This window comes from Acinonyx jubatus, chromosome A3 (assembly GCF_027475565.1).
Source record: "Acinonyx jubatus isolate Ajub_Pintada_27869175 chromosome A3, VMU_Ajub_asm_v1.0, whole genome shotgun sequence".
NCBI classification, from domain to species: Eukaryota; Metazoa; Chordata; class Mammalia; order Carnivora; family Felidae; genus Acinonyx; species Acinonyx jubatus.
The window spans coordinates 113,165,067-113,182,558 of record NC_069388.1 but is presented as its reverse complement, the minus strand read 5'-3'; the positions used below and the strand labels follow the sequence as shown (position 1 = coordinate 113,182,558).

The window sequence follows — 17,492 nt, the reverse complement described above, 5'->3', positions numbered from 1 at the left end:
CCAAATCCAGGTGTGCAAACCACGTTCCATGCTGGGGGCTCTGGAGAAGAATCCACTCGCCAGCTCCCAGTCCCTTGGTTTGGAACACGGGTAGCCAGCACTTTCCAGTGTTCTAGGCCTCTAGGACTAGAGGTTGGAGGCATATTCTCGCCTCGTCCCGGGTTTAGCGGCAGGCAGGCGGAAGGCACAGGTGAATGAACGCAAATACAGAGAGGGCCCAGGCCTCGTAGAGAGGAGAACTGGGTGCGGAGGGGCCCAGAGTGAGTGGGGTGGGCGGGAGAGCGGGCGGGGAAGGTGTGCTAGTCCTGGGGGAGGCCGCCCCGGAGCTGTGTTGTGCAGTGGAGTCCACACTCGGTGGAGGAGGGAGGCCAGGTGGTTGCAGAGGGCCGGGCATGTTGGGGCTGTGCCTCCGGACTGATGGCTGGAGAGGTGGGCACACACCAGGAGGGACTCAGCTGAGGGGTGTGGGCCTCGTCCTTAGGACAAGAAGCACCCACGGTGGCCACCACGCCTGGGAAGTGGGAGAGACCTGCATTTCAGTGCTCTCTGGCCCAGTGGGAGGCTGGCTTTGAGGGGAACAGAATAGTCCTGGGGCTGGAGAGAAGGGTGGATGTGAACAATGATGCTTCGGGTGCGGATCCCGGCACTTGGTGAGCTGGGCTGCGGGGAGGCCCCCCTGCCACACCCTGGAGCCAGAATTCCTTCCCTCAGCACCATCCCTGAAGCTTAGAGAGCTCCCCGACCCCACTAAACCCCCGATCATCATCCCCATCCTGATGGGCTCTTCCAAATGCCCACTCGGGTGCCTACCTATGTTTGCATGCAGAATTGGGGTGCTCCATGTGACATACGCACCGTTGGAGAAGCCCTGCATCTTCTGGCATATAAAATGCTTAAAAAAAAAATAAAAAAAAAAATCCAGAAATGGCTTTCAAAGTGCTGAGAGCCGGCTATAACATAACAGGATGCTGGGATGGGAGAAAGCGGTGTTTCCTGGGATAGCTGTCTGTAGAGCTTTTTTGTGTTGGATTGTAAAATTAAAAAAAAGAAATTTGTGTTGGATCGGAAAATGCCTCTCCCACACCTCCGCAGAAGCCCCTCCCTACTTCCCCAGTGGAATCAGCACTTGTTAATGTCCCACGACCGGAAGCAACTAGCTGAGATTGCCACTTAATGTGGGCAGATGTGTGTCAACATTGCTATAAACAGAAGGTACTGGAAGGTTGGACCGGAATGTGCCATCATTAAAAATAACATGCTGCCTGAATCCCAAAGCGACTGCCACGTGAAGGAAGGCTCACACTCACTTTGTAGGGTTCAAGGGGGCAGAACAAGTCCCAACAGACAGAGGCTAGAGGGAGATGGGTTACCACCAAGGAGAATTTTCTAACAGTTTAACACAAAAATTCACAACAAGAGCATGTGCCGAACTGTGAAGCAGTGAACGTGTTGTCATAAACAGCACCTGAGCAGAGACAGGATGTGTGTCAAAAGTGCTATAGAAACGATTCGTTTGATTGTAGCAGGAAAGGCCGGAGCACATGAGAGGATCATGAGAGACACCTTGAGTGGCACGATGCCCTGGGCTCTGGGCTGCCCAGAAAGACAGAAATCTCGTCCCCATTGGGATCGACAAGACTCTACCCCGTTCTGAGCTCTTCTGGGCCCGTGCAGGCACAGCTGATCTCAAACCCATATCCGATTTATTTCCCCAGGCTGTTCCAGGGGACGGGTGCCAGGAAGGGGAGGCAGTTTGGTTCGTGGGATTGGGGTTTTCTGCTCGTTTGTTGAGCTTCCAATCTGGCCCCTGATGGCAAGAGATGTATACTTTTGATGGGTTTCTCTACACTGCCCAGTTTGGGAGAACAGATGCTGTGGGTCAGGCCAGCAGCCATAAATTCCTGGAAAATAACTCTTAGTGACTGAGGAAGAAAGCCATAAAACACTCTGGAGGCAGGGACAGGAAAAAACACTGGCAGAGGACAATGCATGAGATTACTGCTAAATGCCCAGCCAAGCCCCACGGGTCATTCTCAGGCCACGTCACTGCTCCGTGAGCCTGTGCCCAACGCTCCCCGGTGACACTGTGGCCTCTTCCTCTCTTTCTCCAGTGTCTTCCTCAACAAGTAGTTACCAAAGCCACCTTCAAGGTGGCCACTACCATAAGCACTAGAGACAGCTGGGAACAAAACAAAATCGAGTCCCAGCCCATATTCTGGTCACTTCCTGGATCTTGCCGGCTGGGAGCAGGGAAAGGAAACCAACACAACACCTGCTGGCATTGTGTGCAGATGGCTCTGGGAGTTTTACAGACCCGACTCTGTGGAGTTTCACAATAACCGCAAGGAGCACCCTTTTGTCGCACTTCTACTACATGAGGCAGCTCTGGGCTCACTCAGTGCTACAAGCTACACGAGCGGGTCCCAGACTGCTCTTTCTCCCATAGCTGCAGAATGCAGGCCCACACCACTGCAGCCAGACACGCTTGCACAGTTTTGCACCCCTTCCACCCACACCCCTTTCTCTCTCACTAAAAGACAAGGGCCAGATGCTCCTGGGCTTCTGTGGCGATGACCCCAGACCCTCTTCATTACCCTGGTGCTGAGTGCTGTGTGCACAGAGCAGCCAACAGATGTTACCCAAGTCACGGGGTCACTGTCAGCCCTCTCCATCCCTGGGCCCCTTCCAAGATCCCCAGTTCAGAGCTCCCAGCTCAAGCCTCCGGCTTGGTATTCCTCCTTAGTCTTCCTGGCTTTTGCATTTCAACTTGCCCCAACGATCTTCCCCGGGAAGGCTTTCCTGGTGCTCAGCGTCCGTGCGGCCCCACGGAGAAATGCCTTGTTACCTCCACCCTCCCAGCAACCACTCCTCCGGTGCCCCCACTGGCCTTGCCCCCAAGGAGTGACTTACTGGCCCCTCCCAGGCCCTCACCCCAGGTACACGTGGTTCCAGGACACAGAGATGACACCCGGCCTCAGGACGCAGAGACAGCGACTCACCGAAGTTCTCTCCACCCCAGATGTCCATGTCTGTATCATATTTCCCCAGGTATTCGAACCAGGATTTGTCCATCACGAAGAGCCCTCCAGCGATGATCGGAGTCCTATGCATTTGGAAGGAAGGGAGGGAGTTACGGGAGAGAGACCGCCGTCACATTCGTCTGCCCTGGCAGTGCAGAGCTCAATACAATTTTCTCCCCATTTCTCTTCCTCTTCACAGGGCCAATGCATTATTACCTAAAACAAGAACATGCTCTGGAGTTTTTTCTTTTGATTTTAAATCTCCTGGCCTCACAGACAGGCTAATTTACTCATCAGCATGCCTTCCGTTGGGGGAGCTGGGATTTGCTCAGAACACTGCTGCTCTGAGGGCCTGGGGATCCTTCACTGGTCTCTCCCACAGGCCCTGCCCAGCGTGGCTCTCTTGGGGGGTTCCATTACTGGGAGCCCGGGCAGCGGGCCACTGACCAGGCAGGGAAGGAAGACTGAGGCAGCACCTGTTAACAGCACATCCTAAGGCGCCTGGGTGGCTCCGTCAGTTAAGTGTCTGACTCCGGCTCAGGTCACGATCTCCCAGTTTGTGAGTTCGAGCCCCGTGAGTTCGTGCTGACAGCTCAGAGCCTGGCACCTGCTTTGGATTCTGTGTCTTCCTCCTTTTCTCCCCCCCCCCCCCCCACCACTTGCACTCTGTTTCTCAAAAATAAATAAATATTTTTTAAAAATTGCACATCCAGGGGCGCCTGGGTGGTGCAGTCAGTTAAGCGTCCGACTTCAGCTCAGGTCACGATCTTGCGGTCCGTGAGTTCGAACCCCGCGTCAGGCTCTGGGCTGATGGCTCAGAGCCTGGAGCCTGCTTCCGATTCTGCGTCTCCTTCTCTCTCTGCCCCTCCCTCCTTCATGCTCTGTCTCTCTCTGTCTCAAAAATAAATAAACGTTAAAAAAAATTTTTTTTAAAAATTGCACATCCATTTTTTGAGATTGTGTTCTCCTTTTCTTCCCTCTTTACCCCTCTATCAGGGGTTATGTCACCTATGTTGGGGTCCTAACCCCCAATACCTCAGAATGTGACCTTATTTAAGGAGCGAGTCTCTATAGAAGTTAAAATGAGGACATTACGGTGAACCCCAAACCCATGTGACTAGTGTCCTTAAAAAAAGGAAACACAGAGCCAGAGAGACAGACGTGCCTAGAGAGCATATAATGTGAAGAGGCACGGAGAAGAGAGCCCCCTGAAAGCCAAGGAGAGAGGCCGGCATTGCCCTCAGAAGGAATCGACCCTGTCGACACTTTGATTTTCGACTTCAAGCCTCCAGACCTGCAAGACAATACATTTCTGTCGATAAGCCATTCTGTGTGTGGTACTTTGCTGCAGGAACCCCAACAAACTAATACACCCTCATCTTTGTTTTTTTCCCATGGGATCCCACCCCACCTTCCCCTGCCTCTGGTGCCTGAGAGAGATGCCAGAGAAGCCACTTGGGAAGGAAAAGGTTGCAGAGGAAGGCAGACAAGGATAGCAGAGTCCAACCAAATAATCCAGCAAGTTTAGAGACGTGTGTCTATAAGGATCGGTGGCTGGGAGAGGTGGGCAAGCCCTCAGGGACCTGGCCCCTCATCCAGTGCGTCCAGAGGGTGAAGGCAGTTTTCACCCACATCAGTTAGTTGATGGAGAGCAGGTCCAGAAACCAGGTCTCCCAAAGCCATGCCCCCCTGCTATTTCCTGCAAACTGACCTAATGCTGGGAAACACTCATTCTGGGAGCAGGGATATTCCCACAAGAAAAGAGCCCACCCTCAGAATGCCACCACTGGGACAGAGAAGGGTAACACCAGGAGGTGGCTGCACCACCGCCCCCTTCGTCCTTGATGTGGTCCACCACCATATCATGTGCTGCCACTGTTGGGTAGCTGAGAAGCTGATGTGTGCTGCATGGAGCTCTCAGTGTGGGAAGAAGGTTCTACTCTCCCTTTAGAAATAAAGGGCAGGGGGCGCCGGGGTGGCTCAGTTGGTGAAGTGTCCGACTCTCGATCTCCACTCAGGTCACGATCTGATGGTTCAGGGGATCGAGCCCCTCATTGGCCTCTGCACTGACAGTGTGGAGCCTGCTTGGGATGGTCTCTCTCCCTCTCTCTCTGCCCCTCCCCAGCTCGCATGTGTACTCTCTCTCAAAATAAATAAATAAATAAACATGGAAGGAAGGAAGGAAGGAAGGAAGGAAGGAAGGAAGGAAGGAAGGAAGGAAGGGAAAAGAAAGAAAGAAAGAAGAAAAGAAAGAAAGAAAGAAAGAAAGAAGAAAGAAAGAAAAGGAAAGAAAGAAAGAAAGAAAGCAAGAAAGAGAAAGAAAGAAAAGGCATTAGCCAGCATGCCATCTGGCTTCAATCTCCCTCTTGGCATCACTCCAGATTATGACAGCTGGAGGAGGAGGGAGGAGAGGCCGGCAGGTAGGTGAGACAGAGGTCCCTGGTAGAGCTCTCCTGAACACACACGTCTCTCTGGAGTGTCCCCATTTGGCTCTTCATAGCTCCTTGGTTCACAATCTGACTTATGTTCTTAAGTTAATTCAGTGCAAGTGAGCAAACGTTTACTCTACGGCAGGTCCAGAGATACGGAGATGCCCATGAAGAATGTGGGGCATCCCTAAGTTACCAGCCAGAGAAACTGCATCCTAGTGGTCTTGTCTGTATTTCCCCAAGCACTTTTATCCTCCTGACACCTCACCTGAAGCAGACAGCTGTCAGCTTGGAGATTCCCCAACAGGTCTGGGACACGTGCACCAGCCTTAGGTAGGAACACCCACACCATACGTTCTCAGTGCTCAGGACACAGGCTCCCTGCTGGGTGGACACCATGCTCTGTTCTACCCCCGGCCCCGCGACAGGTCCCGGGCCCCAGGCGGCCATCCTGCCACCATGTGCAGCGAATCGTAGCAGGGGCCTGAGAGAGAACGCCCGCAAAAGAGCCTGGAGTTGATGCCACCATCTCATTCTCAGACAGGACACAGCAGATGTGTGTTTGTTTGTTTGTATATATTTTATTTTGAGGGAGAGAAAGAGTGCATGCACGCAAGTTGGGGAGGGGCACAGAGTGAGGGAGACAGAGAATCAAAGCGGGTTCTGCACTGACAGCACAGAGCCCGATGCGGGGCTAGAACTCATGAACTGTGAGATCGTGACCTGAGCCAGAGTCAGACGTCTAGCTGATTGAGCCACCCAGGCGCCCCAGACGTGTTTGTTAACAAGCAGCAGTGGCCAGGCCTCGAGATCAGCCTCTGCTTACAGCACTGCTGACCTGACCTTTCCCGGGCTGAATCCTGCCTGGTAGCTCAGCTCTGGCCCTAAGGAACCATCTTTTCCCCAGTCAGAGGCTCAAACAGGACCATCTGGTCCCAACTTCCCAACGTTTCGCGGGAAGTGTAAGTACGAGGCGCTAGTGTGGGAAGGGTGACACCGAACAGCTCCTCAGCACAGGCCTTACCAGACCCCTGTCCCCTCAGGAGACATCTCCTTGAAGACAGAAACTCCTGACGTAAGGGCCTTGCTGGCCTGGCAAGGGTTCTCCTGGCCTCTGCCCAGTCCTGAGCGTCCAATGTGAAATGCCTCCTACACTCTGCGGCAGCGGGAAGGTCCGAGTGGTGACAGATCTGCCCAGCCACCCCTGCCCTGACTTACCTGATGGGCTCGGTGGGGTCCAGGCGCCGAGCCTTCTGCTCTGGGGAGAGCTGCTCCCACTGGAAGTGGAGGCTCCAGTCAAACCCTGGAACACAGCACCGAGTCGCTTGATTTGGTCTCTCACGTTGTCCCTGCGCAACGCGTCCCTTTTCTGGAAGCTCATGAATGCATCCGGGGAAGCTGGTCCCAGGCTGGTCAGCAAGAAGGCCGCCAGATGTCCCTCCCACAGCTTCTCTTTCTCTACCTCCTACTGCCTCTCTGAGCCTTCTCTGCTGGGCAGTTAGAGGATAAAGGGCAGACGATAGAGTCACTTGCGACAGAGTCCAAGGGGGACAGGATGGGTAGTTACGGGCGTGGCCCTTGGCCAGGAGCATTGGGGAGGCGCCAGCAGGTTTTTGTAAGGGGCTGAGCTACCTCAGATCAGTTTTGGGGAACCAGCACTAGGCCCTGAGCAGAACCTTGGTGGGCCTCAGAGAGAGCATGGCGACCAGTGCTGAGGTGACAGAACAAGTCAGGCCCTGCCTAGCTGGGGGGGTCCTTGCCTCCCTCCTGTTCTCAGGTCCCAGAGCGAGCCCATATCAGAGCCAGGGCTCTGGGGGTTGGAGGCATCATCCTACACACTCCCCTGGCTGTTCCATTCGTGGCCTCAGTGGTAAGGCCACAATGGAGCCACCAGCATTGTAGGACTCAGGGCTGGACGCTCCAGACAAACCACCAGCAGACGCTTCCCCCACTTTCCCCCTTGAATGCAACAACCAGGAGGAGCAGCGAGTTCTTGCTGGGGAGGGGTGCTGGCCCTACTCACCACCCCTGAGCTCCGCGGCGGACTCGATGTAGTTGAAGTTGTCCAAGCTGATGATGTCAATCACGGGGCACACCACCCGCGTGTAGTCCTGGAAGACAGCAGACTCCGGGCTCAGCCTGTGGTGCCAAGGAGCCGGGCTGGGAATCAGTGAGCTTGGCAGAGCCTCGCCCTGGTAATGCCAGGCTGGTTTTGTGGCCTTGACTAAGCACTGCCAGCTCTGGATCTTAATTTTCTCATCTAGAAAATGGGGTACCGTGACCTCTCTGGTTCCATTGCCTAAAACGCCAGGAGCCTTTCTCTGACTCCTGGAGTCCTTCTCAGCCACAGTGGCCTTCGGAGCATGGTGGGGACATGGCAGGGGCCAGCTGGAGAGGGATGCACATGAAGAAGGGGGAAAGCAGGAAGAAGGGGGCTCTAAAAGTCCTTCACCATAAGTGGGGTCTCAGGAGGCAGAGGCCACAGTCAGCCCGGAAGGTGACCTCTACCTGCAGTCCCATGAAAAGAAGCCACACACCCACAGGAAAAGCACTTTGGAATTTCCAAATACCTTCATTCTATGCCTACGTTTACGAATAGCATCTCTAGACATTCCTAACTTCAGGTGTCACTTGTGATGGTCACAGATCGGTGCCTCCAGCCCTGACTCACCCCCTTCCTTCCAGACTCAGATCCAGTATGCCACTGGCCACCTCCGTGGATGCCCCATGGGCTTTCAGTGATGGCTTCATCATCTTGTCCCCAAACATGCTCCTTTCCCTCGGTTGCCTATTTCTGCTAACAGAACCATCACATATCCCTCCGTCTCCCCAGCACAAAGCAGAAAGCTTCGCCTCTGCCCATCACCCGTCGAATCTAACTCTGAAACTGCTCATCTGAGTGTGTCCTGCCTCCATTTTTCCCCCCTCACACCTGGCGTACCGCAGTGGACTCCTACCTTATCCCACTCTCTTCCCTTCGGCGGCCGCCGAAATTGTCATTACGATGTGAAAATCTCACTGTGCGGCTCAACAGCTAAAAACCTGAACTGCCTGCAAGATAAGGTTCCAACTCCTTAGCCTGGCATTCGAGACCATCAAAACTAGGCCTGTATCTCCCTTTCCGGCTTCCTCGCTTGCTGTATCCCTCAGGCTCCCCTGTCTATAGGCATCAAAGTCATCCAGGAAACATTCTCAAAATATGCAAGACAGAGGCACCAGCTCCTGGGGGCTGTCAAGGTGCTGCATATATTTTTAAAGCCTTCCCTGCTCTGGGTGAACACCCTGTACCTGGCTTGCGGGAGGGGAAGCTGGGGGCAGGGTAAAGGAGATGTGAACATGGAGACTCCACAGCCAAATGGAAACCAAGCAGCCTGGGAGAGCCAGCAGGTCGGGGAAATCAGGCGGGACCACATCTCCAATCCTCCACACCTACCACCTGCTGGCACAGGCAGGAACCTCTTATTCTCCTTGTCGCCATTTCATTTCCTAGTTCAATCTCTCTCCCAGATGAGGCTGTCTCCTTATTTTAAGCTCGGACTCACCAGGTGCCTGCTTTTATGTTCACAGACTTCATTTGGCCCTCAGCTTCCACGTGTGACTCATCCTGACAGTGACAAGGTACCTCGGAAGGCAAGGGGCCCATGTGGAAAGAAATGCTCATTTTCAATGCATTGCTTCTACTTCTGGGCCGCGCACAGATGCTCCTTCCACAGTCGACACAGCACCTGCCCAGCTGCCACTGCTCTCCAGGCACCACTCAGGCTCTGTCACTGTGCATCTCTGAGTGTGCACACGCACCACGTGCCCACGCACGGCCATCCACACCAATACCTCCCCATGGACACAACCTCAAAGTCATCCTTGTGACTTGAATTCTGACATGGTTGCAGAAGTTCGGAGACTGAACTTCTTCTGTGAGTCTGACAAAGTCCTCATTTTGCCTTGGCTTGTTGAGTGTTTGGGTCTTTACAGCTTCACTAAGTCCTTATGTCAATGCTTGTGCAGCAGAGAATTAATCTTGCCCGGAGATATGTTTGGCCCTTGCCCAGCTTCTGGGCAGTAACTCCTAAGCCCTCAGAATGCCCTGCCTAGAAGAGTGTCCCTGTTTCCCTGGGAGATTTGAGATATACCAGACAGTCTACGCTAATAGTGTGACTTATGATGAGGGCCTTGGGTCGTGTGGTACCAACTCAACCTGACCTTCGGAGGGGCATGGAGACCATGGGGCGGGGGGTGGTCAGCCACATCTAGGTGACTGACCCCCAACAAAAAGCCCAGACACCAAGGCTTGGGTGGGCTTCCTGTTCCGAAATGCTCTGTACATGTAGTTATACATCCCTGCTGGGAGAAGTGAGTGCCATGTGTATAATCCCACTGAAAGAGGTCAACTAGAAGCTTGTGCCTGGAACTCTCTATGCACCTGTTCCCACTGCTGAGTTTAACCTGTATCCATTTGCTACACCAAACAGTAATCATGAATATAATAGTTTTGCTAAGTTCCAAGTCCTTCTAGTGAATTACTGAATCTGCGGGTGGTCTGGGGACCCCCACACCACAATCCTGGTGTTTCAAATCTCTCCTCAATATTTGGAAATTGAAATGCAAAATAAAATGCTGGTTGCTTGCCTGGGAAAATGCTGGTTGCTTGCCTGGGCCACAGCCTTCCCCAGAAGCCACCCAGGGGCTCCGCCTCCAGGGTGCGTCAGCTCTGGTGCACCGTCCCTGTACGTCCCTTCTATTACTCCTATCACAGTTCATATGTGGTGTCTGCTTAGAGTCATGGAGACCAGGTGGGTAATGAGGGATGTTTGGGGCTCAGTGGTGTGTGAAGCCATGTCCTTAAAAAGAGGCTGCAGGAGACTTTACACGTGACCCTTAAAGCCAGGACGCAAATCTGAGTGACCCTGGGGGTCAGTAACTGCTCCACTTGCACAGCACTCAGCCCCAGCCCACGGCCTGCTGGGCAGCAGGTGTTCATCAGCGTTGGCTCAAGAGGCTGGCTGTTAACTCGCTCTGAGGGTACTATGTCGATGGCTGGTAGCAAAGTGGATGGGTCAGTTACAGTTGAGAAAAATGGCCTCTCTTCCTACAGGCTCAGGGATGGAAGGACTTCCGGTAAAGATACCCAAAGCCACCACAGGTGCTGGCCCGTGAGCTCCAGTTGGCTGGTCTTCAAGGCTAGGCCCACAGGTAGGCTTAAGCAGGCAGCTGGAGGAGTCACTGGCAGGCCCATGGCCTGGACCCCGTCTCCTCCCCCCCCCCCCCCACCAAGTCCATTGGCAGCAATGACAGAGGCTGAATGCACCAGCCAATGGCCATCGATCACCTGTGCGGTACACCTCTCCTTCCTCCACCCATTCATGTAACTAAAATTACACTGTGAATGGGCACTCAGAAAGCTAGAGAGATCAGTCACTCACTTGGTGAACCAGCTTTACTGAGCACCTCTTATGGTTTAGGAATTGTGGCAGATGGAAAGATGGATACGGCCTCACAGTCTAGGGAAGACAGAGGACGGGCACTGGAGGGTGACGATGGAGCCTCTAAGGTAGGCTGGAGGGGCGGGGTGGGGGAGAAGGAAGGGGTCCTCGAGGAGGGGACAGAAGACCTGGGTTCTCGTTCTGACGCTGCTATCTAGAATTCACATCACCTTAAGCAAACCAGCACACGTTGAGGAACTGTTTCTTCATCTATAAAGTGAAGACAAATTATTATTTGCCAAACCATCTTGCCTTCCTAACAGGGCTTTTGGGTGGAAGAAGAGAGGGAGGCGTGTGAGAGGCTTTGAAGCATATGTAAGCCATTATTTACATAAATTTACCAAATGCTAAAGGGATTGAAATTTCTTAAAATCTTTTTTCCTACTGAAGAGACATGTAGATGAGGAGCGGGGAGAAAGAGGCTTCTGTTAAAAGAATTAAAACCAACCTGGTGCTTGTTTCAAGTATCATCGTGTAGCTGAAGGGAGGAGACGGGACGCGAGAGAGTTCCTTGTGGAAAAGACCAGCTGAGGACGGTTTCTGACAGCCCAAACTCGGCCTCTCTCTTATCTCTTTCTATTTTTGAAAATCCCCAACTCCAATTACAGCTTAAAATTTCCACTTCTACTCACAAGATCAAATCACGTTTTACTCTGAGACGAGACACAATACAAAGACGTGTGGAAACACAGGCTGACACACGACCACATCCCTGTCCTGGAAGGGATGTCTCAGTGGAATGTTCTAGCAACAAGAGCCAGGGTCTGGAGAAAACCTCTGCAGCCCACAGAGGCTGCTGTGGCGCTCCGCAAGGGGCAGAGCCAGACCACGGCTCCAGGGTTTGTCCGGCCAGTCCCCTGCTACCAAAGCTTTAGATCAGAGAGCGGTGGGGATCCGGAGCTCAGCCTGGGAGGATGAGCTCTATTTGGGGCCAAGTGACTGCCACAGGAGGAGCACTGGGTGGCAAGGAGCACTCACACGCAGGAGGAAGAAACGATGAAGGCTTCTCTGCCCTGCAGGTGAGGCTGACCAGGGATGCAAAAATGAGAGCATTTTTCAGAAAGGGCTTCTGTGATGGCCTCATAGGCACTGGGGTGGAAAGGGTTCATTAAGGTTGTCTGAGGAAAGCAAGGCCCCCTAACATATCCTGCAGGGCCACATTAGCCTGGGGGGGTCCTATAGATCAAACACTGAATCGCCACATGATCCCACAATTCCACTCGTTGGTATCACCCCGAAGAATTAGAAGCAGGCACTCAAACTTGCATACTAATGTTCACAGCAGCACTATTCACAATAGTAAAAAGATGGAAACAACCCAAATGTCCATTAGCAGAGGAACGAATAAACAAAATGTGGTACGCAGGCAGTAATTTCTCTGACACTGGACATAGCAACTTTCTTCTCGATATGTCTCCCGAGGCAAGGAAAACAAAAGCAAAAATAAACTATTGGAACTACATCAAAATAAAAAGCTTCTGCACAGCAAAAGAAACAATCAACAGAACTCAAAGACAAGCTACTGAATGGGAGAAGATATTTGCAAATGACCTCCCTGATAAAGTGTTAGTATTCAAAATATATAAAGAACTTTAAAACTCAACACCAAAAAAAAAAAAAAAGAAAGAAAGAAAGAAACAAAAAAACCCAATTAACTAAAAAACGGGCAGAGGACCTGAATAGACAGACATTCTTCCAAAGAAGACATACAGATGGCTCACAGACACATACAAAAATATTCAACATCACTCTCACCAGGGAAATGCAAGTAAAAACCACAATGAGGTATAACCTCACACCTGTCAGAATGACTAAAATTAAAAATACAAAAAACAATTGTTGGTGAGGATGTGGAGAAACAAACGGGAGCCTTCATGCACTGTTGGTGGGAATGCAAACTGGTACAGCCACTCTGGAAAAGAGAATGGAGGTTCCTCAAAAAGTTAAAAATAGAACTGCCCTACGATCCAGTAATCACACTACTAGGTATTCAAAATACAAAATACAAAAACACCAGTTCAAAGGGATACATGCACCCCAATGCTTACTGCAGCATTATTTACAATAGCCCAACTATGGAAACAGCCTAAATGTCCAGTGATTGATGAATGGATAAAGAAGATATGCTGTATACATACAATGGAATATTACTCAGTCATAAAAAGAACGAAATTTTGCCATTGGCAACAACGTGGATGGATCTAGAGTATATTACGTTAAGCGAAATAAGCCAGTTGGAGAAAGACAAATACCATGTGCTTTCACTCAAATGTGGAATTTAAGACACAAGACAAAGGAGCAAAGGGAAAAAAGAGAGACAAACCAGGAAACGGTCTTAACTACAGGGTACATGCTACACTGATGGCTACCAGATGGGAGATGGGGTGGGGGATGGGGGAAATAGAAGAAGGAATTAAGAGCACACTTATCATGATGAGCCTTGAGTAATGCACAGAATTGCTGAATCACTATATTGTACACCTGAAATTAATATAACACTCTATGTTAACTATAATTGAATTAAAATGAAAAACTTAATTAAAAAATGTGGTACACTGTGATATTGTGATATAAGAAGAAATATATACCTGGCTTTTGATCTTGGTTCACTGCACAAGAGCTTCTTTTTTTTTTCTAATTTTTTTGATGTTTATGTATGTTTGAGAGAGAGAGAGAGAGAGAGAGAGAGAGAGAGGGAGAGAGGGAGGGGCAGAGAGAGAAGGAGACACAGAATCCAAAGCAGGCTCCAGGCTCTGAGCTGGGAGCACAGAGCCTACATGGCTCGAACTCATGGACCATGAGATCATGACCTGACTGACTGAGCCACCCAGGCGCCCCTATTTCACTAAGAGATTCTAAAACCCTTGGGATTTCCTGAGAGATGGGGGGACAGTTATTCATAGTAATCCCCTTTCATGGAAACTGAGTTTATGCTAATGAGATGACCGGTCAGCTGGGGAACCAACCACTTGATTAGAGGGTTGGTACTTTCAGCATCATCCCCGCCCCCCTCACCTCTGTGACTGGTAGGATCTGGAAGGGCCTCCAGGGCCAGGCAAAGCCCTGAAATTAAAGGGTCTGTTCATAACCTACTATTTCTCAATCCAGACCTCTTCAGCGGGATTTTGCCAGAAAAAAAGGGGAGAGAGCATTTTCTTAAACAGCGCTAAGTTCTGAGCTCTCCCAGTCTCAGGGAAGGTGGTCACAGGATGGGTATTAACCTCTGGGCCCATGTGTGAGAACTCTGCAAGGCCACCGAGGTGCTCTCGTTGGGACGAACGGAGCCGGGAAGGATTTCCCACTTTGCAGAGTGGTTCACATATCCCAATTCTTTCAGCCTCAACCCTGTCATTTTGCACAGGGAAGATGGTGTGGAGGCAACACGGAGGGCTCTGGTGCAGGTGGCGCTGGCCAGGGAATATCAGCCCAGGTCACATAATTCCCCCGACACTGTGTCCTCGTCTGTGAAATGGGTATGTGAAAAGTAACGGACCTCGTACTGCACAGAGTGGCCGTGGGAGTCAACTCAGGCAGAAAATGAAGGGCAGCAACGCTAAGCACTGATGCTGGTACCTTCTGGTGACTTCTGTAGATCAGGATGGGGGTGGGCGGACTTCGGGGAATATAAAATACCAATGGGAACATTAAAGAAAGTTGTTTTTTTTTTCATACTTTCAAAAGGAGTAACTGAGACATAGAAGAAACATACAGAATTCCAGAGTAATCTAAAGGCAGACAGAGGCAAGGAATAAAGGTTTCTCAGCATCCTGCCCACCTGCCTTGGCCTGTGGGCAAGGGTGATGCACGGCTGGAGGAAAGACAGAAGCCTCAGGAATTGGGTGGCAAGGCCCAGTGAAAGTCTGCTGCCTTCTTCTCACAAAAGGCACTCATCAGGGCTCCCTTTCTGGAACCTTCTACTGTCTGGAAGAAATAGTTCTGGGCAGTTCTCTTGCCCAGGAAACTGCACGCGTCATGTATCAGCTGCCATTGGCAGCCCCATTTGCGGGCCTGCCGTGGGTCACAGTGTGATACAAAGAACTGGTCCCGGGCCTTGCCCTGCCGTGTGACCGTGGGCAGGCCGCTCTACCTCAGCTTCTCCATCTCTAATGAGGGGACAGCAATCTGTCCCACCCCCCCTCCCAGAGGGCCTGGGGGGCATATGTGAAGTACTGGCCTGAGAGAGCCAAGAGGTAGGGGCTGTGGAATCCTGGCCTCAGTCAGCCTCACTCACCTCTTTGACTCTGTGCAGCAGGGGCTGGAGCCAGTCTCTGTTCACTTCACAGTGGCTGTCAAGGAAGGTCAGAGTGGTGCCCTGGGCAACACTGGCGCCCCGGATCCGGGACCGGACCAGACCTGCAGTGGGGACAAACGGGCAAGTGGATGCCCCCGTCCTTCCATCTTCCGGCAAGCTCGCGGGGGGAGCCACACGACACCCCCTGCACACTGAACATACACCCAGATGCACATACACACCCCAATCCCGGACATTCACGCTCCAAGGTCCTGCCCAGCTGCACGGACCTACCTTGCCGCTCTGTGTTGCGGATGCATTTCACCTTGGGCAACTTGATGAGTTGACTGCAGTCATCAGCTGTGAAGACAGAAGGTGATGCGGGGTGAATGCCCTGGGGTGGAGGTGAACCCGAAGAGTAGGTAAGTAAGGCAGCCCTACCTACTGTCCCTGCCCCCAGCCGCAGAGTCCTGTCCTGACCCCAGGGTGTTTGTGGGTTTTGGATGAGGCTGACTGATTGCTTCTATCAATATACAAACATGGCCCAGTCCATGCAAAGTGGCCTCAAGGGAGGACTCTTTGGAGCAGGTCACATAGTAGTACCTGTATGCTTGCTGGCAAGCACTTCCAGATGGGAATTCTTGGGATGGCCACCTGGAGACTCTTCTCCGTTTCTATAGACCATGAAAAGCATGAGACGAGACTCTTGCTCACTCTAGTGGGGTCTAGCAAAAGCTGCTGGGAGACCACACAATGGATGAGATGAATTGTGGCATTTCCTGTCTGATACTGGAGACCTTATCTGTCAAGTGATCTGTCCAGTGTATCCCATCACAGAACTGGCTTACCTCTCTCTCTACCATGCAGGGGAATGTGCCGGGATGGGCAGGAGACCCGGTCTTCAGCATCACCCCAGACCTGTCCTCTGGCTTGCCTGCCTGCCCCATTGCTTCCCTGACCCACCAAATCTCTGAACTCCACATTGAGACCCGATCGTGTTGGTTTTGCTTCACTGTTTTACCACCCTTAGCCTCTCTTTGGCTCTGGACTCTATAGAGTGACAACAGAGACTCATAGAAGCTTCCTCTGGGCCAAGTACTGTTCCAAGCACTTTGAATGTGTGAACACATTTACTTGACTTTATTTTTTAATGTTTATTTACTTTTGAGAGAAAGAGAGAGAGGGAGAGAGGGAGAGAGTGAGCAGGGGAGGGGCAGAGAGAAAAGGGAGACACAGAATCAGAAGCAGGCTCCAGGCTCTGAGCTGTCAGCACAGAGCCGGATGCAGGGCTCAAATCCACGAACCGTGAGATCATGACCTGAGCTGAAGTCATGTGCTTAACCAACTGAGCCGCCCAGGCGCCCTGTGTTAACACATTTAAATCCTTACATAAACTGTATAATTATAATGATCTCCATTTACAGTCAAGGAAAGCAAGCACGTGGAAGTTACTAATTTGCCTGAGGTATGTAGCCAGTGATTGAGTAAGTGATAGGTCTAGGATTTGAAGCTGGGCAGTCTGGCTCCGTCTGTGCTCTAACCACGAAGCTGCTCCGCTTCTGAGTGAACCCAGCAGCATACACTCCTCAGGCTCCAGTGCCAGGTGACCTGGCAGGACGAGTTTCTCCCCACCTCCAACTGCTTCCTCACTAGGGAAGGGAGATCAGCTCACCAAGTTTAAGTACTGAGAGTCCGATCTTATTGTTCTGGACCCAGTGCACAACTCATGTATGCATTACTCCCAGGGTTCTGAGGCCGTGCGGTGGGTGTGGGTGATAGCCTTCCCGCAGCAGACCCCAGGGTGGTAGTGGTTCCTAAGCCAGCTGCCAGCATGGGCACTCGGGGGGACAGATTCTACTCTCCTAGGACTTGGAGCTGTTCCCAGGGCCATTGCCTGCTTCCCCTGGTTTGTCACCGGAAAGAGGTGGCTCTGCCTGGAACTGCACCCAGGATGCTGGGATGATGGCTCTCATAGGAGGCGGCACTACCAACCCTTGAAGTCTGAGGATGCTTCCCCAAATGTCGTGCCCATCAAACTCAATATACACATGTCTGAGGACACCTGCATGCTCTTCTGGGGGCAAGAAGATACTGGGGGGGGGGGTGACCCAGGTTCTTTGATAGGACAACTTGGAAACAGTGATGACCAATGGCTGGAGGGTCAGAGGGCAGCTGCTCACTGCATCATGGCCAGGTGATGGGATGCCCCACATGGCACCCTGCAGAGCCCACCCAGCGCCCCCCACAGGAATGCAAGGAGAGGGTGCTGCAGCCTGTGCTCGGGCTAGCAGATTGTCACAGATACGAGTCAGGGACCCCAAGCGATGGAAAC

General features: G+C 52.0%; 1 protein-coding gene across 3 annotated transcripts in view; it reads right to left on the bottom strand.

The window, feature by feature from the left end:
• GALNT14 (polypeptide N-acetylgalactosaminyltransferase 14) overlaps positions 1-17,492 on the bottom strand; it is a 208,150-nt gene that overhangs the window by 24,289 nt on the left and 166,369 nt on the right. For all 3 annotated transcript variants that reach the window (XM_027033492.2, XM_027033488.2, XM_027033487.2), the window contains exons 5-9: positions 15,455-15,520; positions 15,161-15,282; positions 7,473-7,560; positions 6,668-6,752; positions 3,000-3,103 (exon numbers count right to left, since the gene is read on the bottom strand). In XM_027033492.2, the coding sequence (XP_026889293.1) occupies positions 3,000-3,103; positions 6,668-6,752; positions 7,473-7,560; positions 15,161-15,282; positions 15,455-15,520 (465 nt within the window). The remainder of the gene's footprint in view (positions 1-2,999; positions 3,104-6,667; positions 6,753-7,472; positions 7,561-15,160; positions 15,283-15,454; positions 15,521-17,492) is intronic.